General features: G+C 65.4%; 1 protein-coding gene and 1 long non-coding RNA gene across 4 annotated transcripts; both read right to left on the bottom strand.

The window, feature by feature from the left end:
- Nucleotides 1–740: 740 nt before the first annotated feature.
- On the bottom strand, nt 741–22,865 carry HDAC6 (histone deacetylase 6). Of its 3 annotated transcripts, XM_050927200.1 has the most exons (29): nt 21,921–22,865; nt 20,497–20,605; nt 20,196–20,321; nt 19,848–19,936; nt 18,394–18,478; nt 18,187–18,227; nt 17,204–17,300; nt 16,722–16,819; nt 15,307–15,411; nt 15,121–15,189; nt 14,783–14,909; nt 14,578–14,643; nt 14,258–14,317; nt 13,968–14,057; nt 13,625–13,731; nt 13,477–13,544; nt 13,071–13,218; nt 11,846–11,974; nt 11,409–11,577; nt 10,505–10,638; nt 10,047–10,115; nt 9,707–9,899; nt 8,494–8,643; nt 5,327–5,501; nt 3,703–3,965; nt 3,498–3,578; nt 2,965–3,111; nt 2,470–2,598; nt 741–1,442 (listed from the first exon to the last, which is right to left on the bottom strand). In XM_050927200.1, the coding sequence occupies exons 2-29, from the start codon at nt 20,497–20,499 to the stop codon at nt 1,374–1,376; spliced, it is 3,087 nt and encodes a 1,028-aa protein (XP_050783157.1). In that variant the 5' UTR covers nt 20,500–20,605; nt 21,921–22,865; the 3' UTR covers nt 741–1,373. The 3 variants fall into 3 exon arrangements, with proteins under 3 accessions (XP_050783157.1, XP_050783159.1, XP_050783158.1); XM_050927202.1 differs by lacking the exon at nt 20,497–20,605 and having other exon boundaries at nt 21,921–22,864; XM_050927201.1 differs by lacking the exon at nt 3,498–3,578 and having other exon boundaries at nt 21,921–22,863.
- Nucleotides 4,158–4,720, bottom strand: LOC127036498 (uncharacterized). The gene is made up of 3 exons (XR_007770161.1): nt 4,477–4,720; nt 4,273–4,428; nt 4,158–4,224 (listed from the first exon to the last, which is right to left on the bottom strand). It is a non-coding gene; the product is annotated as an uncharacterized LOC127036498 (long non-coding RNA).
- Nucleotides 22,866–23,452: the final 587 nt, after the last annotated feature.

Here is a 23,452-nt window from a genome sequence, read left to right as displayed (position 1 = left end):
CGCCTTGTGAGGTATCATTTGAAAAGCCATAATCTGCTGAACATCATTGTCCTGTTACAATGTGTGTAGCAGCGTCGGATAAGGAGATTTTGCTCTGTGATTGTTACTGACATACATTGTGAGTCTGGAAAACATCCACAAACTAACCCCTTAGACATAACCACAGGATCATGAACACGAGTCCTGGACCTCAGCCCTGGAGGACTGTGAGAGACGCTAAATATCTTCTGTGCCCCACAGCCGGTGCCATCACCTGCCTCACCCCCCTTACACAGTGGAGCATAGGGAAGACAAAGAACTATCCATCTGCAGCCTATGGGAGGGGCAGGGCCTAACACAACAGCGATCTCATTAGCCAGAAAAGCAATGAAGAGTTGGGGGTGGGAAGTTGGTTCACTGCTAGAATTACTGGCATGGTGAAGGTGAGAAATGAGCTTGTGATTTTCCCTTTGTCACCAGCTCCGAGCTGTGCCCGTGCCCCATAAGCTCTTAAAAGCGTTTCCTAGTTAATTGGCACCGGTGCGTTTGTGGCTGCGGGTTCAGGGAGCTGCTCTGGGGCTCTGCTAAGGTGACACCCGTAAGACCTCGTCCCGCTCTGGCTGTAGGTGAACGGGACGAGACAGCACCTATCTGGGGTCAAGGGGTCTGCGGGTGGCGCTCCCTGGCCCATGACTGAGGGGTGCTCAGCTGGGCACAGCACACAGGCCAGCAGCAAATTGAAGGGGGCACAACAGCACACACGTCATTAACCTTGTATTGCAGTAATCAAAGCAAAAAGACAAAGACAAGGCCCCTATTCCATCCCACACCAAATTGTGTCCATGGAGCCTGGCCCCCAGCCCGCTTATTGTAGGCCCTACACTAACAAAAACGGAGGCTGTGTTCCTCTGGTCCTGCTGGCCGGCTGGCGTGTGGCAGAGCATGTACCAGCGTTTTGGGGGGAAAGGGCCATTTGCACCCGCTCCAGAGTCAGTCCGCACCCCCCCTTGGGGGGAGACATGGCTCCGGAGAGCCCCAGGGATGTTAATGCAGCTGCTCTAGGTTTATCTGGGGGGGGGGGGGTCAGGAATGGAGGCCCCCCTCCCCCACCTGTGAACCTCACTGCCTGCTGGGGGAGTGGGGGATGGGCTGGAGCAGAAGCAGGCTTGTCTCCTGCCTGGGGGGGTGGAGATGGAGGGGGCTAGGCCTAGAGGGTGTGGGGAGGGAGCAGCCGTCCCCAGTGAATGCAGTGCAGGGGTGGGGGGGAAGAGTCCTTCCTCGCTGCTGGTGAGTCGTTTGGCACAGCTGTAGCCCTTTAAGAGAGTGGGTTGGTCCATCATGGAGGGAGTGGGGGGGGAGAATCTGAGCACACCCCCCTTCCTGCGGCGCAGGGCTCAGAGCCCAGCGGCCGGGTCCTCCCCGAACTTCATGCGGTGAGCCAGGGTCTTGGCTGGCAGCAGGGTCTGGGGCAGGGAGAGAAGGGAGGTCAGAACAGAATGGGCTGGCCTGCCCCCCATCCCCCCAGACAATGGAACTGCCTACCCCCTAGGCTATAATGGAATGTCCCAGCCCCCCACTCTCCAGAGAGAATGGAACAGTCCAGGCAAGCATGCACAAGCACACCCCCCCCCCCTACATAAGGGAATGTGCTGTCCCCGGCTAATCCCGCCCCCAATAGTATATCCCATCCTAAGGCACGACACAGCCAGGGAGAAGGGCTCATCCCAGCTAGCAGTAATTCCCCCCTCCAGTCAGCAGAGAATGGACCCAGCCCATGGACCCAGCCCAGCCCAGCAGTACCTCCTGCTGTAATGGAATGTTCCTCCCACCCCCAAACATGGAATAGTCCCATGCAGAGTATACTCCCCCCCCCACTACAATGGACCATCCCACCCCAGGAATCACATTATCACTGGAGAGAAGGGCTTGGTGCACTCCCCTGTTGCCAGAGAATGGGACAGTCCAATTCCTTCAACACAATGGAATGACCTACCCAGCAAATTACCCCCATTTGGGGGGGGGGGGCACACGGCATCAGACCATTCCATTATGTTATGCACTGGGGGGGGTTTACTCCTGGGGCTGGAATATTCCATTACAGCAGGGGTGGAGGTGGGACAGGAGTGTGACTTCCTCATGGGGGGGATGTTCCATTATAACAATGGGATGGGGGAGTGTTATTCCCAAAGTTGGGATGCTCCATTATGGCAACGAAGGCAGGGGGAGGAACGTCCCAGACCCAAGAATTAACCCATTCAGCCCCAGCCATCTGACACCTGCCCCCACCTAGGGTGACCAGATGTCCCAATTTTATAGGGACAGTCCTGATATTTGGAGCTTTTTCTTATATAGGCTCCTATTACCACCCACCTCTGTCCCGATTTTTCACACTTGCTGCCTGGTCACCCTACCCCCACCCCTCCTATAGGCAAGGGGGAGGGGGAACCCTGACCAGCTGGGAGGGGTGGCACGAAGGGTGGCGTGGCTTACCGGGTGATGGACGTATGATTGACAGGTGTAGCACCAGACCGAGAGGTCGGCGTAACTCAGCACCAGGGGGTGGCCGGAAACAGAGCCGTGAGCCAGCATGTGCTGATTGACGTAACGACCGCAGAGCACCTGGGGAGATAAAGGGTTAATGGCCACAGGGCTGCGGGTCAGGAGTGAGGGGCACCGGCAGAGCTGGGGAGGGTTGGGGGCAGGGCAGGGCAGGGCTGGCAGGCGCACCTGCAGGGCCGAGGGGGGCGATCCCAGGGCTGGGCTAGCAGGGGGCTGCAGGTCAGGAGTGAGGGGCACCAGCAGGGCTGGGCTGGGAGAGGGCCGTGGGTCGGGAGTGAGGGGCACCCGCAGGGCTGAGCAGGGGGATCCCAGGGCTGGGCTGGGAGGGGGCTGCAGGTCATTAGTGAGGGGCACCAACAGAGCTGGGGAGGGTGGGGCGCTGGGCTGTCAGGGGCTGCGTGTTGGGAGTGAGGGGCACCATCTCACCCGGTAACAGGCCAGGCAGACCCAGTTCTCGCCCTGGCTGCCGCATTCCTCACATGGCGCCAGCGCGTCCAGCCCGGCTGCGGGAAGTGGCTGGAGCGAGTCCACATGGGGGCACCAAGGCAGAGGGGTGACAGCGTAGAGCATCCCCTGCAGAGACACAAGGCAGACAAGGATCAAACCCATGAATCCTGGCTCCCAGACCCCCTGCTCTAACCACCAGCCCCCCCTCACCCCCCCAGAGCCAGGAGAGAACCCAGGAGTCCTAGCTCCCAGCCCCCACTCCCCTCCCAGAGCCAGGGAGAGAACCCAGGAGTCCGGGCCCACAGTGCAGCAGCAAACAGGATCACTCATCACTGGGCTCCTGCCCCCGTGTGAGATGGGGGGTGGTGGTGGTGGGAGGCTGGGAAATGGGGTGTGGGAGTACAAAGGGAAGCAGAGACTTAGGTGAGGGGGGTGGGGGCACAGGGGAGGGCCCAGCCGGGGGATGAGAGATGCCAAGGATTAAGGAATGGGGGGGTGCATCAGGGCCTCACTGTGTCTGTGAACTCCACCCCTACGGTGATGGAGGGGGAGGGGAGCAGGGTGGCTCCTTCGTCCAGGAGGCTGGGGGGGTCCTGGGAAAAAAAAAAGACCCATGAGCTGAGACCCCCCAGGTCCCCAAGCTACTCCCATCCCCCACCCCAGGGAATCCCATGCAGACCAACCCCCCTATAATAGATCCCCCCCCCACCGCCCTACCTCTGATTCCTCTGCAGCTGGAGGCTCCGCCCCTCCAGGGGAAGCCCTGCCCACCAGGGCGGAGTCAGGGCTCAGCTGGGGGGAGCCCGAGTCGACCCCCACCTCGTCACTGAGGCAGAGAGCTCCCAGCCTCAGGATGTCATCGACCGAGCCCTCCGAGACTGGGGGGCTCTGGGACCCCCCAGCGGGATCCTCTGGTGGGGAGTCCTCCTGGATGGGGCCCGGCTGCCCGGATCGGGGCCTCGAGTCCTCCCGGATTGGCACTGCATGAGATGGAGATTATGTAGCGCGGCACCACGTGGCAGGGGGCAGGGCCGTGGGGCAGGGGGCGCTCTCCCCCAGCAGGCAGGGCCAGGCGCTGGGGGGTGCCATGGGGCAAGGGGGGGCTCTCCCCCAGCAGGCAAGGCCAGGCGCTGGGGGGCAGGGCTGGGCACGGAGGGGACAGGGCTGGGCGCTCTCCCCCGGCAGGCAGGGCCGGGCGCTGTGGGGCAGGGCCGGGCACGGGGGGGATAGGGCCAGTCACTCTCCCCTGGCAGGCAGGACTGGGCGCTGGGGGGCAGGGCTGGGCACGGAGGGGACAGGGCCGGGCGCTCTCCCCCGGCAGGCAGGGCCGGGCGCTGGGGGGCAGGGCTGGGCACGGAGGGGACAGGGCCGGGCGCTCTCCCCCGGCAGGCAGGGCCGGGCGCTGTGGGGCAGGGCCGGGCACGGGGGGGATAGGGCCAGTCACTCTCCCCTGGCAGGCAGGGCCAGGCGCTGGGGGGCAGGGCTGGGCACGGAGGGGACAGGGCCGGGCGCTCTCCCCCGGCAGGCAGGGCCGGGCGCTGTGGGGCAGGGCCGGGCACGGGGGGGGATAGGGCCAGTCGCTCTCCCCTGGCAGGCAGGACCGGGCGCTGGGGGGTGCTGTGGGGCAGGGCCGGGCGCTCTTCTCCGGCAGACAGGGCCGGGCGCTGGGGTGTGCCATGGGGCAGGGTGGCGCTCTTCCCCAGCAGGCAGTGCTGCAGGGTGCCATGGGGTAGGGCTGGGCACTGGGGGGGCAGGGCCGGGCACTGGGGGGTGCTGGGGGGCAGGGCCGGGCGCTCTCCCCCGGCAGGCAGGGCTTTGTGCCGTGAGGGGCTCAGCAGCGGTGAGGGGCGGATACGGGGGGGGGGCTCCACGCTGGGAAGGGCTGTGCTGGGAGGGGCTTGGCCTAGGGGGGGTTTGGAAGGGGGGCTGCTCTGTGAGGGGCTCAGTGAGGGGGGCCACACTTACCGTCCAGTCGCAGGCAGGCCCAGTATTTGCGGTGCTCAGCGCTGGGGGAGGAGGGGGGGCTACGCTGGGGGGCTTGGTGGGGGGGCCACACTGGAGGCACTCGGCGGGGGGGGGGCGGCGCTTACCGTCCAGTCGCAGGCAGGCCCAGTATTAGCGGTGCTCGGCGCTGGGGGGGGAGGGGGGGCTACGCTGGGGGGCTTGGTGGGGGGGCCACACTGGAGGCACTCAGCGGGGGGGGGGGGCGGCGCTTACCGTCCAGTCGCAGGCAGGCCCAGTATTTGTGGTGCTCGGCGCTGGGGGGAAGGGGGGGCTACGCTGGGGGGCTTGGTGGGGGGGCCACACTGGAGGCACTCGGCGGGGGGGGGGCGGCACTTACCGTCCAGTCGCAGGCAGGCCCAGTACTTGCGGTGCTCGGTGCTTGCCCGGGCCAGCGACTGCAGGGCGCTGGGGTGGGGAGCTCGCAGGTGCCCCAGCTCGGGCAGCGGGTCCCCCAGCAGGGTCCGAGTGCACATGGTCATGGATTCGGAGATCGACACCAGGTTGTAGCCTCCCTGGAGTGGGGAGAAGAGAGCTGGGGTTTGGGGGTGTCCCCGAGCCAGCCCCACCCTCGGCGTAGCAGCAAGAGCCACTGCGTCCTGACCCCAGGCACATTCCCGCCCTGCCCGGAGCTGGGCTGGCGTCTCCCAGCCCTGAATTGCAACCGGGAGCCATGGACCTCGCGGGCGAATCGCTTGGAACTGGCCGGCGAAACGGGCGGCAGGAAAACCCAGCTCGGCCAAGACCGGGATTCGGTGGGTCGCTGCAAGGTCCCCGCACAGGCCGTAATCAGCCCAACGTCGCCCGGCCAGCACTGACGGGACCTCCCTGACCGGCATCTCGTCGGCTCAGCCCAGGCACAGCTCCCAGCCGTCATAGAGAGGGGAAAACAGCCTATTCAATGTGATGTGGTTAATACTCGGATCAGACAACACAGGACTAATTAGAGATCCCTGTTCAATACGTATTAAAGTTGATATTTACTGTTAAATTATATCAGACAGATACTATGTTAAGTCACAGTTAATTTAACTTAACTGTAATATACAGTAACAGTAACGTTCAACATTTTAGATATTAAATATTCTATTGTTATTTCACACATCGTAGTTTTTCTATTTACTATAAAACATACACAGTAAACATATTACAAATCTAACAGATCTATAGCTACCTCGGTCAGTGCCCAGTAGATAATGAAGCTGTTAGACTGTTTTATTCAGTATAGTAGCTAAAATGATACAGAACAATTTTTCTTTACTACAATTAATATTAGATCTCTAGTTAATATACAGCAAGTATTGGACAGAACTGTCCCATGTATTTTACCCCATTATATAATCACGCATTTAATATCCTGTGACCTTAGGAGTGTAATATAATCTCTCATTGGAGGGTGACAGGGCCAGAAAGAGCTAATTGCCCCCCAGACTGACCCAGTCTGGTTAGGAAGGTCTGGAACTGAACCGAGCTGGGAAATGCAGCCGGCGTTGCTGGGGGTAGAAGGGGACGTTTGCTCAGGTCCTGCCATGTGAGCAAACAAGTCTGGTCTATCACTGGGGCTTCGATTCAGGGATCGGAAAAGGCGCATTAACATTTAGGAAGATACTTGAGGGAAATGGTATTCTTGGCTCTGTCTCTTTGCAGGTCGTGGTAACCTGTATCTGACCCGTTTGATGGATAAATCACCCTGGGCTAATTGCCAGCATGGCTGGGAGACGGCAAGTGAAGCCCGTTGTTTTCTGAGGCCAAAAGGCTGCAGGAAATGTATAAAAACCCTGGGCCACGATCCGGCTTCACCTCAGATCCGCTCTGCGTTCCAAGAGGCGGAAACCTTAAGCCACAAGGATCAAGATCCCCAGTCACTGATGGAGTCGCCCTGAATACGGCCGTTGGACTGTAACCTACGGACTTTCTAAAAGGACTTTTGGCAACTACAAACTCATCTCGGCTTGTACCTGAAGCTCAGGAATTGAATTCGAGTGTCTGCAGGTTGAGCTTTGAACCAACTCTCGCTCTCTCTCTTTTCTTTACTAAATTTTAGCTTCTTTAATAAGAACTGGCTGTAGTGGGTATTGTGGGTAAGATCTAAGTTACAGTTGGACCTGGGTATGTGGCTGATCCTTTGGGGTTGGAAGAATCTTTTCTTTTATATGAAGAGAGAAGATTTTCAGGAATCATCCTCTGATCTGACGTGTGTCTGGGCACAGGCCTGAGGCTGGGCACTGGAAGGGAACTGCGGGGTCTGGACTCCTCAGTAACCAGGGAGGTACCAGAGAAGCTGTTCTGGGCTGGCTGGTAAATCTCAGTACTGGAAGATCCACCAGTGTCTGGGGTCTGTTTGCCTCGATCTGTTTGCAGTTCACCCTGATTGAGTGACCTCAGCTGGCTCCCCCGGGCACCATCGTCACATGTACCCAATCACGAGTATATTTAATACATTACATCTTAAAAATAAGACTGTTAAAATGTATAATTAATACATTATTAAAATAGAGATTTATATACTTAATATTAAATATATTTTATTTATTATAAAGTATATTAAGTATCTAGGATCTATTTAATTTATTATTGTTCAACTTTATCGCAAAGAAATTCTGGTAATGATCATTTTGTTCATGTTTAAATACAATAACTGGATTTCTCATATACGTAACATTAGACTCTTAATCCTAACATTCAATGAGAGAGACTGGAATAATTATAGGAATATATTTTATGACTGTTAAGACTCTACTGTATATTAACTACACATCATAGTCAATTCGGTGTTAAATAAGAGTCTCGTTCAGATGAAATATCAGGGGTTAATAGTATTGGAAAGCCAGCAGCAGCAGCAGCAGCAGCAGTTGAATCAGCAATAAAATGATTGAGCCAAATACTAAATCTTCCGTCCCGATCAGCCCTCATGCCCAGGCAGGGGTTCAGCTGTTTTGTCCTGGACGCAATTTGCTCTCCCCAGGACCCCGGAAATTTCAGATTTTCCTCCTGTTTCGGAGCCAGGCTTCCCCTCCCTGGGATAATTGGTGGTTTCCCGCAGACCCAGCTCCGGAGCTGGGGGCTGGTGGGCTCAGCTCCCCCAGCACCTTAGCGGCTCGTGAGGTCCCTGGAGGCTTTGCAGGGAACTGGCACCAGCAGGTGAAGTGTTACCCGAGCGCCTGGGCCCGGCCGGAGTTAACCCCCCCCCAGCCAGCGCTGCCCGGCCGCAGCTGAGGCCCCAGAACGGGCAGGTCTCGCGTGCATCTGTCCGTTCTGTTGAGCTCTGGGCTTTGCCCCACTCCCCGTCCCCCAACCAGCCAATCCTGCCCTGGGGCTGATGGCAGCCAGCACCCCCTAGACGGGACACGCTCCTGCTCCATTCCCAGCACCCCCCGAGCCAGCTGGTGCCCCCCAGAGGGGACAGGCCCCTGCCCATTCCCCACCGCCCTGAGCCAGCCAGTCCCTGCCCTGGGGCCGGGTGGGAGCCGGCGCCCCCCAGAGGGGACAGGTCCCTGCCCCACGTACCTCCAGAACCAGCACGACCCGGCCCCCTGCCAGCCCCAGCAGGAGGTGGGTCATGTGAGCGTAGCCCTCGGGGCTCACCAGGCAGCCCCCCAGCGGGTCCCCACGGGCGGCGTCAAACCCAGCCGACACCAGAACCAGCTCCGGGGCGAACTGCAGAGACAGAACAAGAAGCTGAGACCCCCCCAGTCCTGCTGGCGGACCCAGGCATCCGGGCGCACCCCTCTCCCCTCTCCCGTCCCCGCGCTGGGAGAGAACCCAGGCATCCGGGCGCACCCCTCCCGTCCCCGCGCTGGGAGAGAACCCAGGCATCTGGGCGCACCCCTCCCGTCCCCGCGCTGGGAGAGAACCCAGGCATCTGGGCGCACCCCTCCCGTCCCCGCGCTGGGAGAGAACCCAGGCATCTGGGCGCACCCCTCCCGTCCCCGCGCTGGGAGAGAACCCAGGCATCCGGGCGCACCCCTCCCGTCCCCGCGCTGGGAGAGAACCCAGGCATCCGGGCGCACCCCTCCCATCCCTGCGCTGGGAGAGAACCCAGGCATCCGGGCGCACCCCTCCCCCCTCTCCCGTCCCCGCGCTGGGAGAGAACCCAGGCATCCGGGCGCACCCCTCACCTCTCTCCGCGCTGGCAGAGAACCCAGGCCTCCGGGCGCACCCCTCCCCCCTCTCCCGTCCCCGCGCTGGCAGAGAACCCAGGCCTCCGGGCGCACCCTTCCCGTCCCCGCGCTGGGAGAGAACCCAGGCATCCGGGCGCACCCCTCCCGTCCCCGCGCTGGGAGAGAACCCAGGCATCCGGGCGCACCCCTCCCGTCCCCGCGCTGGGAGAGAACCCAGGCATCCGGGCGCACCCCTCCCGTCCCCGCGCTGGGAGAGAACCCAGGCATCCGGGCGCACCCCTCCCGTCCCCGCGCTGGGAGAGAACCCAGGCATCCGGGCGCACCCCTCCCGTCCCCGCGCTGGGAGAGAACCCAGGCATCCGGGCGCACCCCTCCCGTCCCCGCGCTGGGAGAGAACCCAGGCATCCGGGCGCACCCCTCCCGTCCCCGCGCTGGCAGAGAACCCAGGCATCCGGGCGCACCCCTCCCGTCCCCGCGCTGGCAGAGAACCCAGGCATCCGGGCGCACCCCTCCCGTCCCCGCGCTGGCAGAGAACCCAGGCATCCGGGCGCACCCCTCCCGTCCCCGCGCTGGCAGAGAACCCAGGCATCCGGGCGCACCTGGTAGGCGACGGGCAGCACCAGGCGGTGGAAGGCGGCCAGGTACTCGGCGTCGCCCATGCGGGGGCTGTTCCAGGGCACGTTGAGGGTGAAGCCGCGGCCCGGCCCCTCCCCCACCCGGTCGGCGTCGGCATCCTCGGAGGTGGGGAAGAAGGAGCCGTGGTCGTAGCGGTGCAGAGAGACGTACAGCACGCTGGGGGGGGCCGGGGGGGTTAGTCCCACTCGGACCCTGTCCCCCCGCTGCCGCCCCTCCCCCACGTGCCTCACTGCCCTGACCCCCCACTGCCCGCCCCTGCCCCACTCCACCCCCCAGCAGCCCCCCCACCAGAGGACAAGGTACCTCGGATCTTCCTCAAACATGTGCTGGGTACCATTGCCATGATGAACATCCCAGTCCAGGATCATCACCCTGACGACGACGAGAAGGGATGAGGAGGATGAAACCCAGGAGTCCTGGCTCCCAGTCCCCCCCACCAACCCCAACCACCAGCCCCCACTCCCCTCCCAGAGCCAGGGAGAGAACCCGGGAGTCCTGGCTCCTAGCCCCCTAACCACCAGCCCCCACTCCCCTCCCAGAGCCAGGGAGAAAACCCAGAAGTCCGGGCTCCCAGCCCCCCCTGCTCTAGCCCACCAGCCCCCACTCCCCTCCCAGAGCCAAGGAAAGAACCCAGGAGTCCGGGCTCCCAGCCCCCGCCAACCCCAACCACCAGCCCCCACTCCCCTCCCAGAGCCGGGGAGAGAACCCAGGAGTCAGGGCTCCAAGCCCGCCCCGCAGCATAACCACCAGACCCCCCTCACCTCAGGGGCCGTCCTGCCAGGCGCTGCGCAAAACGAGCTGCCAGGGCCACCGAATTGAAGAAGCAGAAGCCACAGGCCGTGTCGGACTCGGCATGATGCCCGGGGGGCCGGACAATGGCCACGGCGTTCTGCACCTAGAGCCAGGCAGAGAGCACGGGGGGTGTGAGACGTCGCCGAGATGCAGCCACCTCTGGGGCAGGGCAGCTGGGGAACAGCCGCACAGAACAGCGCCTGGCGAGCCCTCCCCGTGCGGGCAGGCGCAGCCACCTCTGGGGAAGGACCCTCTGGAACCAGAAGCCAAGCAGAGTCTCATCTCCAAGGAAAGACACAAGGAGACGGAATGAAAACCCCTTAATGAGGATTTGGCCTGAACGCCGGGGTTCACATTCTGAGCCTTGGGGGACAAAGGGCAAGGGAGAGAGTGTGCCCCCTGGACCCCCCTGTGCCGGGCCCCGACTGCCAGGGAGAGCGCCCCCTGCCCCCTGGAACTCCCCAGTGCCGGGCCCCTACTGCCAGGGGGGAGCGTCCCCTGCCCCCTGGTGCCCCCCGAGTGTCGGGCCCCGACTGCCAGGGGAGAGTGCCCCCTGCCCCCCCCCCCGAGTGCCGGGCCCCGACTGCCAGGGGGGAGCGCTCCCTGCCTCCTGGTGCCTCCCCGAGTGCCGGGCCCCGACTGCCAGGGGGAGCGCTCCCTGCCTCCTCGTGCCCCCCCGAGTGCCGGACCCCGACTGCCGGGGGGAGCGCCCCCTTCCCCCTCGTGCCCCCCCGAGTGCCGGGGGGAGCGCCCCCTGCCCCCTCGTGCCCCCCCCTCGTGCCGGGCCCCGACTGCCGGGTGGAGCGCCCCCTGCCCCCTGGTGCCCCTCGAGTGCCGGGCCCCGACTGCTGGGGGGAGTGCCCCGGCCCTCACCTCGCCCTCCAGCACGGCTTGCACGGCGTTGAAGGCGGAGCCGGCCGCCAGCCGGGCGCACTCGTAGGAGCTGGTGCAGATGTAGATGGAGTTGTACTGGTCCCCCTGGCGGTGCAGCTCCCGCGGCTTCATGCTGGACGTGGCCTTCACCGTCTGCACGTAGGCCGGGCTGCGAGGGAGGCAAAGAACCCAGGAGTCCGGGCTTTCAGCCCCCTGCTCTAACCACCAGCCCCCACTGCCCTCCCCGAGCCAGGGAGAGAACCCAGGAGTCCGGGCTCCAGGCCCCCCTGCTCTAACCACCAGCCCCCACTGCCCTCCCCGAGCCAGAGAGAGAACCCAGGAGTCTGGGCTCAGCCCCCTGCTCTAACCACCAGCCCCCACTGCCCTCCCAGAGCCAGGGAGGGAACCCAGGCATCCGGGCTGCCCCCTCCCACTACCTGTGGCACATTCTCAGCTCCTCTTCCTCAGCACGGCGGGCCGGGATGCGGTGGCACCGCTCCGTGAGCCGCAGCTCTCCATGGCGCTGGAAGATGCGGGAGACCCGCTGGGGCAGCTCTGGGTGCTGGCTGTGGGGAGGGGGGAAGGGAAGGACTCAGAGCCCGGACGCCTGGGTTCAAGCCTGGCCTCCGGCAGGGGAGAGGACCCTTCCTTCTCCCAGAGCCGGGGAGAGAACCCAGGAGTCCTGGCTCCCGGCCCCCACTCCCCCACCCCAGAGCCGGGGAGAACCCAGGAGTCCTGGCTCCCAGCCCCCCCTGCTCTAACCACCAGGCCCCACTCCCCTCCCAGAGCCAGGGAGAGAACCCAGGAGTCCTGGCTCCCAGCCTCCCCTGCTCTAACCACCAGCCCCCACTCCCCTCCCAGAGCCAGGGAGAGAACCCAGGAGTCCTGGCTCCCGGCCCCCCCTGCTCTAACCACCAGCCCCCACTCCCCTCCCAGAGCCAGGGAATACACCCAGGAGTCCTGGCTCCCGGCCCCCACTACCCCACCCCAGAGCTGGGGAGAGAACCCAGGAGTCCTGGCTCCCAGCCCCCTCTGCTCTAACCACCAGCCCCCACTCCCCTCCCAGAGCCAGGGAGAGAACCCAGGAGTCCTGGCTCCCAGCCTCCCCTGCTCTAACCACCAGCCCCCACTCCCCTCCCAGAGCCAGGGAGAGAACCCAGGAGTCCTGGCTCCCGGCCCCCCCTGCTCTAACCACCAGCCCCCACTCCCCTCCCAGAGCCAGGGAATACACCCAGGAGTCCTGGCTCCCAGCCCCCACTACCCCACCCCAGAGCTGGGGAGAGAACCCAGGAGTCCTGGCTCCCAGCCCCCTCTGCTCTAACCACCAGCCCCCACTCCCCTCCCAGAGCCAGGGAGAGAACCCAGGAGTCCTGGCTCCCAGCCTCCCCTGCTCTAACCACCAGCCCCCACTCCCCTCCCAGAGCCAGGGAGAGAACCCAGGAGTCCTGGCTCCCGGCCCCCACTACCCCACCCCAGAGCCGGGGAGAGAACCCAGGAGTCCTGGCTCCCAGCCCCCTCTGCTCTAACCACCAGCCCCCACTCCCCTCCCAGAGCCAGGGAATACACCCAGGAGTCCTGGCTCCCGGCCCCGCCTGCTCTAACCAGCAGCCCCCACTCCCCCACCCCCGAGCCGGGGAGAGAACCCAGGCGTCCGAGCCGTACCTGTCCCACATGTTGTAATGCTCCGTCATGCGTTCGTCATACACCAGGCCGGTGCGGGCAGCTGGGAGGGGTCGTGGCACCTCAGGGGAGTCTGGGGGGGTCATGGGGGCTGGCTCCTCTTCCACATCCTCTGGGGGGATGTCGGCCTCTGAGGGGGCAGGAGAAGATCAGAGCCAATCCCCTAAGCTATGGGGGGGCAATATCAAATTGGGGGGCCCAGTAGGAGTTTGAGGGCAGAGTACAGCAGGGGGCTGGGGGACCAGGGGACCCCCAAAGAGGTTGTGGGGGCAGGAGAGAGTACCCCAGAGGGGCTGGGATGGGGGGAACCTGCAGGATCCCACTGGGGGGCCACGGGACCCTGGAGGGGCTGGGGGTGAGCAGGGGGCCCCCGGGGGCTGGGACTCACCCGCTCTGCGCAGGCTCCGCCAGTATTTCTCATGGATCGCGAGCGTCCTGGACACGGAGCTCAGAGCGCTGGGGAAGGGGGAGCAGCCCGGAGTCAGTGGAGTGCAAATGTGGGGCCGCCCCACCCCTACCCCTCAGACCCCGCTCACCTGCGACAGGGGGCAACGGGCGGCTCCAGCCAGGGACAGGGGTCCCCCAGGAGGGTCCTCAGGGCCGCACAGACCCCCTCGGCCAGGGAGCTCAGATTGTAGCCACCCTGGGGAGGGGGAGAAAATGGGTCAACAGTGCCCCAGCCCTGAGATGTAGCCACCTCTGGGGCGGGGTGGCTAGAGAATAGCCACATATAAAGTTGCCCGGGGCTGAGATGCAGCCACCTCTGGGGCCAGGTGGCTGGGGAACAGCCACATATAACGCTGCCCAAGACTGAGTTGCAGTCAGTTCTGGGGGGGGAGGGAGCGGGGAGCCTGCGCCGTGGGTCAGCGCCACACTCACCTCCAAAGACAGCAGCACCCTGCCACCCGCCAGGGCCATCAGCAGATGAGTCAGGTGAGCGAAGCACGCGGCCGACGCAGCCATCTCGCCCTAGGCGCAGACGCAAAGGTCAGTTTGCCAGGCTCCCTCCCCCCACACAGTGGGGCCGCCCACCCAGCCCCCTAGACCGGCCACTGCCCTTTGAAACGAGCCCCGGGCCCCCTGTCTAGCCCCTGGGGCGCCCCACACAGCCAGCACAGCGCCCCCTGTAGGCAGCGCTGTGAAACGTGGCGGGATGGGGGGGCACTTACCTTGGGGTCCCCGAGCACAGAGTCAAACCCGGCGGCCACCAGAACCAGCTGGGGTTGGAACTGAAAAGAGAAAAACAGGAGGTCGCAGCGTGCCCCGGATCGCAGCCAGCACCCCCTAGAGGGGACAGGCCCCTACCCCATTGCCTGCTCCCCTGAGCCAGCCGGTCCCTGCCCTGGGTTGGGTGGGAGCCGGCACCCCCCAGAGGGAACAGGCCCCTGTCCCATTCCCTGCCCCCCACCCCCAGAGCCAGCCAGTCCCCGCCCTGGGCTGGATGGGAGCTGGTGCCCCCCAGAGGGGACAGGCCCCTGCCCCCACATACCTCAAAGGCCACTGGCAGTAAGACGTGTAAAAAGGCAGCGAGATAATCCCCATCCCTCATTCCCACCTAGACAGAGAGACACAGACCAGCTGGATGAGTCTTTGGGAGGTCAAATGCAGCCACTTCTGGGGTGGGGTGGTTGGGAACAGCCGCACGTAACGCCGCCCAGGGATGGCTCGCCCCCCACGCAGTGCAGGGGACCTACCGCGTTCCAGGGCACGTTGATGTTGAATCCCTCTCCACGCCCCTGCCCCACGGCGGGGCTGTCGGACGCTGGCAGGTGGGGCCAGAACCTTCCCTGCTCGTAGCGATGGACGGAGAAATAGAGAACGCTGCCGAGAGAGAGGGGCAGACGGGGGGCAGTGACTGGTGCCCCTCACTCCCGACTCGCAGCCCTCACTGCTGGATCCCCCACTCCTGACCCGTAGCCCCTGCTAGCCGAGCCCTGCCCCCCACTAGCTCTGCCGGTGCCCCTCACTCCCGACCCACAGCCCCTGCTAGTCCAGCCCTGGGCTCCCCCGGCTCCACGCGCCCGGGACTGACCTGGGATCCTCCTCGAAGAGGAACTGGGTGCCCTGCCCATGGTGAACGTCCCAGTCGACGATCAGGACTCTGGAAGGAAACAAGTTGCCCGTTACTGGGACTCAGCACCCCCCCCTTCGCCCCACCCCTGGACACCCTGGCTCCCAGGCTCCCCCTGCTCTAACCACCAGCCCCCCCGTCCCTCACCGTTCCACTCCCAGCTTTTGCTGGGCGTATTTGGCCCCGATGGCCAGGTGGTTGAACATGCAGTAACCATCCATCTTATCTCGGTGAGCATGGTGTCCTGGTGGCCTGGAATGGAGACACACGGGGTTAGCGCACAGCTTGCCCAGCGCTGAGATGCAGCCACCTCTGGGGCGGGGCAGCTGGGGAACAGCCGCACGGGAATGGCTCGCCCAGCGCTAAGATGCAGCCACCTCTGGGGCGGGGCAGCTGGGGAACAGCCGCACGGGAATGGCTCGCCCAGCGCTGAGATGCAGCCACCTCTGGGGCAGGGAAGCTGGGGAACAGCCGCACAGGAATGGCTCGCCCAGCGCTGAGATGCAGCCACCTCTGGGGCTGGGCAGCTGGGGAACAGCCGCACAGGAATGGCTCGCCCAGCGCTGAGATGCAGCTGTTCTCTGGCTGCCCTGCCCCAGAGGTGGCTGCAGCTCGTCGCGAGCCGGCTCTAGGCATATGCTGCCTGGGTGGTTTTTCCCACGGAGAAGAAGAAAGACGAAGACTGTGGAGGGACCCGGATAAAACCCTCGTAACCCAGCGCGGCCTGGGGCAGTCCGAGGAGGTGGGGGGCGGAGAATGTGAAGGGCTCATCTAGGGGCTGGGGAACAGGTGGGTTCTGGGCTGGCTGAGACCGGAGGGGATCTGAGGTCTGAGCCCCGGGGGAACTGAGATCAGGGACAAGGCCCAGCAGAGACTAGACAAAGAACCAGGGATGGAGCCAGGCAGGATCTGGCCAGGCTGAGACTAAGGCTCTGGGCCGGTGCTAGGATCCGACAGCCAGCGGGGCGGGGGCTGGGCCAGGCGGGGCTGGGGTCAGTGAGGTGGGGGCCAGGGGCTGGGCCGGGAGCTGGGGGAGGGGCCAGGGGCTGAGCACGGCCAGGGCTGAGTGAGGGCTGGGAGCTCAGCAGGGGTGGGGCCCACCAGGGATGGGGGTTGGGGCCGGGGCTGGGCAGGGCCGGGTGGGGCCTGGGTGAGGGGCTGGGCACCGGGCGGGGTGCTGAGCGGGTGCTGGGAGCTCAGCAGGGCGGGGCCCCTCCGGGATGAAGCTCACTGGCCGTGCAAACACCCAGGGGCCCTGCCCGGGCACCGGGACCCAACGCGGGCGTCCAATCAGAGAGGCCGGGTGCTTGGGGTGGCAAGCCGCGGGGGGGCCGAGTGCTTTCCTGTGGAGGGGCCCCTGGTCCCGCGGCTCCTCCGTGCTTGGGGCCGCAAAACGTCTAGAGCCGCCCCTGGGCCGGGTCAGCGGAGGCGAGAATTCAAACCGGGCAACACAACTGAGGATCCGCGAATCAACCACTCTGTGACTGGCCTCTGCCGAGAGGGAGGAGCCCCCAGGCCCCCCCCTCAGGCCCCCCCACTCCTCCAGCCCCCCAACTTCCTACCGGACCAGCGCCAGCCCGTTGCGCAGCTCCCCGTCCTGCATCTTCTCCAGCAGCCGCAGGACGCAGCCGCCAGCCAGCCGGGCGCCACGGTACGAACCCTGCGGCAGGAGACACGGAGAGCGGGGCTGGGACACCGAGACACCCAGGACCAGCGCTAGGGGGTTGAGCGCCCCACGCGCTGGTCCCGCGGCTCCGGTGGAGCTGCCGCAGTCATGCCTGCGAGAGGCCCACTGGAGCCGCCTGCCGCCCCCCCGGCAAAACGGCGCCCACCAATTATCCTAGGCTGCCTAAATGGTAGCGCCGGCCCTGGAGACATCCCCTGATAGACACCGCTGGGGGCCTGCCCGCCAGAGCCAGGAGAGAACCCAGGAGTCCTGGATCCCAGCCCCCCTCTGCTCTAACCACTAGACCCCACTCCCCTCCAAGAGCCGGGGAGAGAACCCAGGAGTCCGGGACCCCCTCACTGGCTGGCGGGTGCTCACCGGGTGCAGGAAGACGGAGTCGTACGTCTCTGACAGGGCCCTGAGCTCCTGCTCACTCATCAGCTCCGTCGACTTCATCAGCTCCACGTACTCCTGGCTGAGAGAGAGCTCCTCACTCCCGACCCGCAGCCCCGGCCGGCGCCCCTCACTCCCGACCCGCAGCCCCCTGCCCCCCGCAGCCCTGCCGGTGCCCCTCACTCCCGACCTGCAGCCCCGGCTGGTGCCCCTCACTCCCAACCCGCAGCCCCGGGCCCGGCAGGTGCTCTTCACTCCCGACCCACCGCCCCTCGCTCCCGACCCGCAGCCCCGGCTGGCGCCCCTCACTCCTGGGCCCCCGGCCGGTGCCCCTCACTCCCGGCCCGGCCGCTGCCCCTCACTCCCGGAGCCCCTCACTCCCAGCGCCCCTCACTCCCGGCCCGGCCGCTGCCCCTCACTCCCGACCCGCAGCCCCGGGCCAGGCAGGTGCCCTTCACTCCCGACCCGCCGCCCCTCACTCCCGATCCGCAGCCCCAGCTGGCGCCCCTCACTCCCGGCGCCCTTCACTCCCGACCCGCAGCCCCGGCCAGCACCCCTGACTCCCAGGCCCCCGGCCGGTGCCCCTCACTCCCGGCGCCCCTCACTCCAGACCCGCAGCCCCAGCCGGCGCCCCTCGCTCCCAGCGCCCCTCACTCCCGACCCGCAGCCCCAGCCGGCGCCCCTCACTCCCAGGCCCCCGGCCGCCGCCCCTCGCTCCCAGCGCCCCTCACTCCCGACCCGCAGCCCCGGGCCCGGCAGGTGCCCTTCACTCCCGACCCACCGCCCCTCGCTCCCGACCCGCAGCCCTGCCGGTGCCCCTCACTCCCGACCCGCAGCCCCGGCCGGCGCCCCTCACTCCCGGGCCCCCGGCCGCCGACCCTTGCTCCGAGCCCGGCCGCCACCCCTCACTCCCGGCCTGGCCGCCACCCCTGCTAGCCCAGCCCCAGAGTGCTCCCTTCCATAAATACCTGTGGGCTAGCAGAATCTCTTCCTCGGTAGCCAGCCGGGCCTGTGAGGAAAGGAAGGAATTTTAGCCAGAACACGCAAACCACTGAAGGGGAGACTGCGGGGGAGGGTAGAAGCGGCTGGTCTCTGACCCCTCCTGCCCACGGGGAAAGGGCCCTGGTACTGGGGATGGAACCCAGGAGTCCTGGCGCCCAGCCCCCCCATCTCACCTCCACCGGGACACAGCGCTCCCACAGGCCGCATTGCAGCAACTTTCCCTTGACGGCTGCAAGTCTCTCTGGGCGCTCGGGGAAGCTGGGAATGAAACGACAAAGGGGACAAGATGGATTGGGGTGGGGGGGCAGGGGCTGCAGGTTGGGAGTGAGGGGCACCAGCAGGGCTGGGCTAGCAGGGGCTGCGGGTCAGGATTGAGGGGCACCGGCAAGGCTGGGGGGAGGCAGGGGCTGCAGGTCGGGAGTGAGGGGCACCGGCAGGGCTGGGGGGGAAGGGCAGGGGCTGCGGATCGGGAGCGAGGGGCACTGGCAGGGCTGGGGGGGGGAGGGCAGGGGCTGTGGGTCGGGAGTGAGGGGCACCGGCAGGGCTGGGGGGCGGGGAGGGCAGGGGCTGCGGGTCGGGAGTGAAGGGCACCGGCAAGTCCGCGGGGTGCAGTGGCTGTGGGTCGGGAGTGAGGGGCACTGGCAGGGCTGGGGGGGGGAGGGCAGGGGCTGCGGGTCGGGAGTGAGGGGCACCGGCAGGGCTGGGGGGGGGGAGGGCAGGGGCTGCGGGTCGGGAGTGAGGGGCACCGGCAGGGCTGGGGGGCGGGGAGGGCAGGGGCTGCGGGTCGGGAGTGAGGGGCACCGGCAAGTCTGCGGGGTGCAGTGGCTGCGGGTCGGGAGTGAGGGGCACTGGCAGGGCTGGGGGGGGAGGGCAGGGGCTGCGGGTCGGGAGTGAGTGGCACTGGCAGGGCTGGGGGGGGAGGGCAGGGGCTGCGGTTCGGGAGTAAGGGGCACTGGCAGGGCTACGGGGGGAGGAGGTTAGAGCCTCTGACCCTCAGGGACTGAGCAAAGGGGTGAGGGGTCATGTCCCCCCCCCGAGCTGGGATCTCGGGGAGGCTGTGGGGTGCTTTATGCTCCTCCAATTAGGACTTTAACCCCCCAGGCTAAGAGTTGGGGAATTGAGATTAGAATGAGATTACATGGACAGATCAGGATTAAGGACGGGGAGGGGATTACAGATGAGCGGGAAGGATCAAGATTAAGGACAGGGAGGGGATTACAGAAAAAGGGCGGATCAGGATTAAGGACCTGGAGGCAATTACAGATGAGCGGGAAGGATCAGGATTAAGGACGGGGAGGCAATTACAGATGAGCGGGAAGGATCAGGATTAAGGACAGGGAGGGGATTATAGAAAAAGGGCGGATCAGGATTAAGGACGGGGAGGCAATTACAGATGAGCGGGAAGGATCAGGATTAAGGACGGGGAGGCAATTACAGATGAGCGGGAAGGATCAGGATTAAGGACGGGGAGGCAATTACAGATGAGCGGGAAGGATGAGGTCCACAGATTGAAACAGGGAATTGCGGGGGCTGGGCTGTGGCTCCCACAGGGTTTTTGGGATCTACCCCTCGAGTGGCAGCCAATACAACCCGGACCAGGGGGATCTGGGACCCGCCTCCTGGGTACCTGTCATCCCACAGGCAGTGGAACTCCATGAGCTGCTCGTCAAAGGCCAGACCCGTCCCCAAGGGCACCGCCCCCTCCACGCTCAGATCCTGGGGCAGGAGAAAACACAGTGAACCCAGGCGTCCGGGCACCCACCCCCCGGCACTTTAACTCATCCACCAAATCTTCCTCCCCTCTCAGAACTGGGGAGAGAACCGAGGAGTCCTGGCTCCCAGCCCCCCTGCTCTGACCCACCAGCCCCCCACTCCCCTCCGAGAGCCAGGAGAGAACCGAGGAGTCCCCCCACTTAACCCCACTCCCCATCCCAGACCCAGGGACGGAACCCAGGCATCCGGGTGTCCCACCTACCAGGCGCTGCAGCCCCGATTCCAGCTCCTCCATATCTTTGTTCATCCTCTGGGCTCGGCCACGGCGTTTGGTTTCGGGGAGCCCGGGGCTGCGACGGGGCTGGGGGCCCCTCCGGCCACCCCGCTTCTGGAAAGAACATTGGGCAGAGAAGGGGAAAAACCGGGGGGGGGGGTTACAGAGACACCCCCATCCCCAACACCCCACCCTTGCCCACTGCCAGGCACGTCACCCCCCATCCCTCCAGCCCCACCCCATAGCCCCGGGCCACCCTGCTCAGGGCCCCGCCCCCAGCCAGACTCACCATGGCCACGTGCGCTGGGGGGGGCGGGTTACTTTACCACTGGGAGGGGGGAGCTGGGTCCGTCCTCCCCCGAGGAGACCCCTAGGGGCGTCGCCATCGCTGGACAGGTCTGGGGGAGGCAAAGAGCGTTAAAGCCGGATCAGAGCCGCCCCCGAACCCGTCAGGGCTGGGCGGGGGGCTGCAGGTCGGGAGTGAGGGGCACCAGCAGGGCTGGGCTGGGTTGGGGGGGGGCTGCAGGTCGGGAGTGAGGGGCACCAGCAGGGCTGGGCTGGGTTGGGGGGGGGCTGCAGGTCGGGAGTGAGGGGCACCAGCAGGGCTGGGTTGGGGGGGGCTGCAGGTCGGGAGTGAGGGGCACCAGCAGGGCTGGGCTGGGTTGGGGGGGGGCTGCAGGTCGGGAGTGAGGGGCACCAGCTGGGCTGGGCTGGGTTGGGGGGAGGCTGCAGGTCGGGAGTGAGGGGCACCAGCAGGGCTGGGTTGGGGGGAGGCTGCAGGTCGGGAGTGAGGGGCACCAGCAGTGCTGGGCTGGGTTGGGGGGGGGCTGCAGGTCGGGAGTGAGGGGCACCAGCAGTGCTGGGCTGGGTTGGGGGGGGGCTGCAGGTCGGGAGTGAGGGGCACCAGCTGGGCTGGGTTGGGGGGGGCTGCAGGTCGGGAGTGAGGGGCACCAGCAGGGCTGGGGGGCAGGGGCTGCAGGTCGGGAGTGAGGGGCACCAGCTGGGCTGGGTTTTGGGGGGGCTGCAGGTCGGGAGTGAGGGGCACCAGCTGGGCTGGGTTGGGGGGCAGGGGCTGCAGGTCGGGAGTGAGGGGCACCAGCTGGGCTGGGTTGGGGGGCAGGGGCTGCAGGTCGGGAGTGAGGGGCACCAGCTGGGCTGGGTTGGGGGGCAGGGGCTGCAGGTCGGGAGTGAGGGGCACCAGCAGGGCTGGGGGGCAGGGGCTGCAGGTCGGGAGTGAGGGGCACCAGCAGGGCTGGGGGGCAGGGGCTGCAGGTCGGGAGTGAGGGGCACCAGCTGGGCTGGGTTGGGGGGGGCTGCAGGTCGGGAGTGAGGGGCACCAGCAGGGCTGGGTTGGGGGGGGCTGCAGGTCGGGAGTGAGGGGCACCAGCAGGGCTGGGTTGGGGGGGGCTGCAGGTCGGGAGTGAGGGGCACCAGCAGGGCTGGGTTGGGGGGGGCTGCAGGTCGGGAGTGAGGGGCACCAGCAGGGCTGGGTTGGGGGGGGCTGCAGGTCGGGAGTGAGGGGCACCAGCAGGGCTGGGGGGCAGGGGCTGCAGGTCGGGAGTGAGGGGCACCAGCTGGGCTGGGGGGCAGGGGCTGCAGGTCGGGAGTGAGGGGCACCAGCAGGGCTGGGTTGGGGGGGGGCTGCAGGTCGGGAGTGAGGGGCACCGGCGGGGTGAGGGGGCTGCAGGTCGGGAGTGAGGGGCACCATCTCACCTGGCGCCTGTAGCACCTCCCCTCTCCAGCGCGTCAGATGGTCTCTTCCACCCAGGCGCTGCCTGATGCTGTCACCGAGCCCTGCCCGCCCTACTGGGAGAGACCATTGGCACTCGAGCATGAGGGGGTCTGGGAGGGACCATTCGCTCTGAACATGGCTGATGCTGGGAGAGACCATTGGCAGTGAGCATGGGGGGGAGTCTGGGAGGGACCATTCCCTCTCTCTTCATTGGCCAGGTCTTTGGGGGAATCCCCCCATGACCTTTAGGTCTCTTGACCCCTCCCCCATCTTGCTCCCAGACCTTTCACCCCCGACCTCGGTTCTCCTTTGACCAGGGGAGCTGGCCCCACATGGCCTTGTCCCCAGTGTAGCATCACATGGTGTAATGCACAGGGACAGCTCAAGGGATGCCAAGATGCAGCCACCTCTGGGGAAGGGCGGGTGGGGAACAGCTGCACATAACGCCGCACAGGGATGAAGCACTGAGGGCTTTGCACCAGCAGGTGGCGCTGGGCCTGCCCTGAAGCAGCAATGGGACTGGGATAAACAGCCCCAACCTGTGACAGGTGTGTGTCCTGCCGCCCCCTGGTGGACGGCCCCAGCCCTGTGCTCTGCCTGGGGCAGCATCCAGGATCGGGCCCCATGTCCAGTTCTCAGCTCTGCACCTCCTCCACATTCAGGTCCCTTTGAAATCCCGTTCCCAGCTCCCTGCCTGGCCAGCCCTCAGCTTGGGGGCTGCTTTCCCCCCCTCGCTCCTCCCTGGGCCCTGACCCGATGGGGCAGATATCCCCCCTCCTGCCCACTTTGATTGCTCAGAGAGAGGCGTGGGAAGCCAGGAGAACCATAGATGGGGCTGATATGTGGGATGGAACTCCTGGCTCCCAGACTCCTCCCTGCCCAGAGCGAACCCAGGAGTCCTGGCTCCCAGCCCCCCTGCTCTAACCACCAGCCCCCACTCCCCTCCCAGAGCCAGGAGAGAACCCAGGAGTCCTGGATCCCAGCCCCCACTGCTCTAACCCACCAGATCCCCTCCCCTCCCAGAGCCGGGGAGAGAACCCAGGAGTCCTGGCTCCTCCCAGCCCCCCACCCCAACACTGGACCCCACTCTTCACCACCAGCCCTGTTGCTTTACACAAAACAATACTTTGGGGGGCAGGGATTTAAACATCCCATAAAATTGGATCCATCCTGACACGCACCCCCTGCCATCTCCCTCACATTCCCCCATCGAATCCCCACCTTCTCTGAGTTCTGGGGAGCAAATCTCTTTTCTAGGGGGTGAGCAAACTCCTAGATTCATTGCAAACCATCCACAGAGAACCCCCCTGAAACCCGACAGAGCACCCCCATAAATGTGGACACCCGCAAACTGGAGCATGCACCCCAAAAGCTGAACACTAATCCAACCCCCCAGCCACAGCTCCCTGCAGCCCCCCCTGCTACTCAAAACCAGCTGAGTTGGGGGTGCAGGTAGAACAACCTGGCACCCCCAAAACTGAACTATGCATCCCAATAAACACCAATCCAGCCC

This window comes from Gopherus flavomarginatus, chromosome 18, assembly GCF_025201925.1.
Source record: "Gopherus flavomarginatus isolate rGopFla2 chromosome 18, rGopFla2.mat.asm, whole genome shotgun sequence".
Taxonomy (NCBI): domain Eukaryota; kingdom Metazoa; phylum Chordata; order Testudines; family Testudinidae; genus Gopherus; species Gopherus flavomarginatus.
Note: the sequence above shows the minus strand (reverse complement) of the source record. Positions and strands in the feature narration are given on the sequence as shown.

Excerpts from the sequence above, each read along its gene's own strand:
- HDAC6 (XM_050927200.1), bottom strand. Across the intron at positions 15,190-15,306 it reads CAAAAGCTGGGAGTGGAACG|AGTCCTGATCGTCGACTGGG; the intron begins GTGAGGGACGGG and ends GTTTCCTTCCAG. Across the intron at positions 13,545-13,624 it reads CCCGTTGCCCCCTGTCGCAG|CGCTCTGAGCTCCGTGTCCA; the intron begins GTGAGCGGGGTC and ends CCCCTTCCCCAG.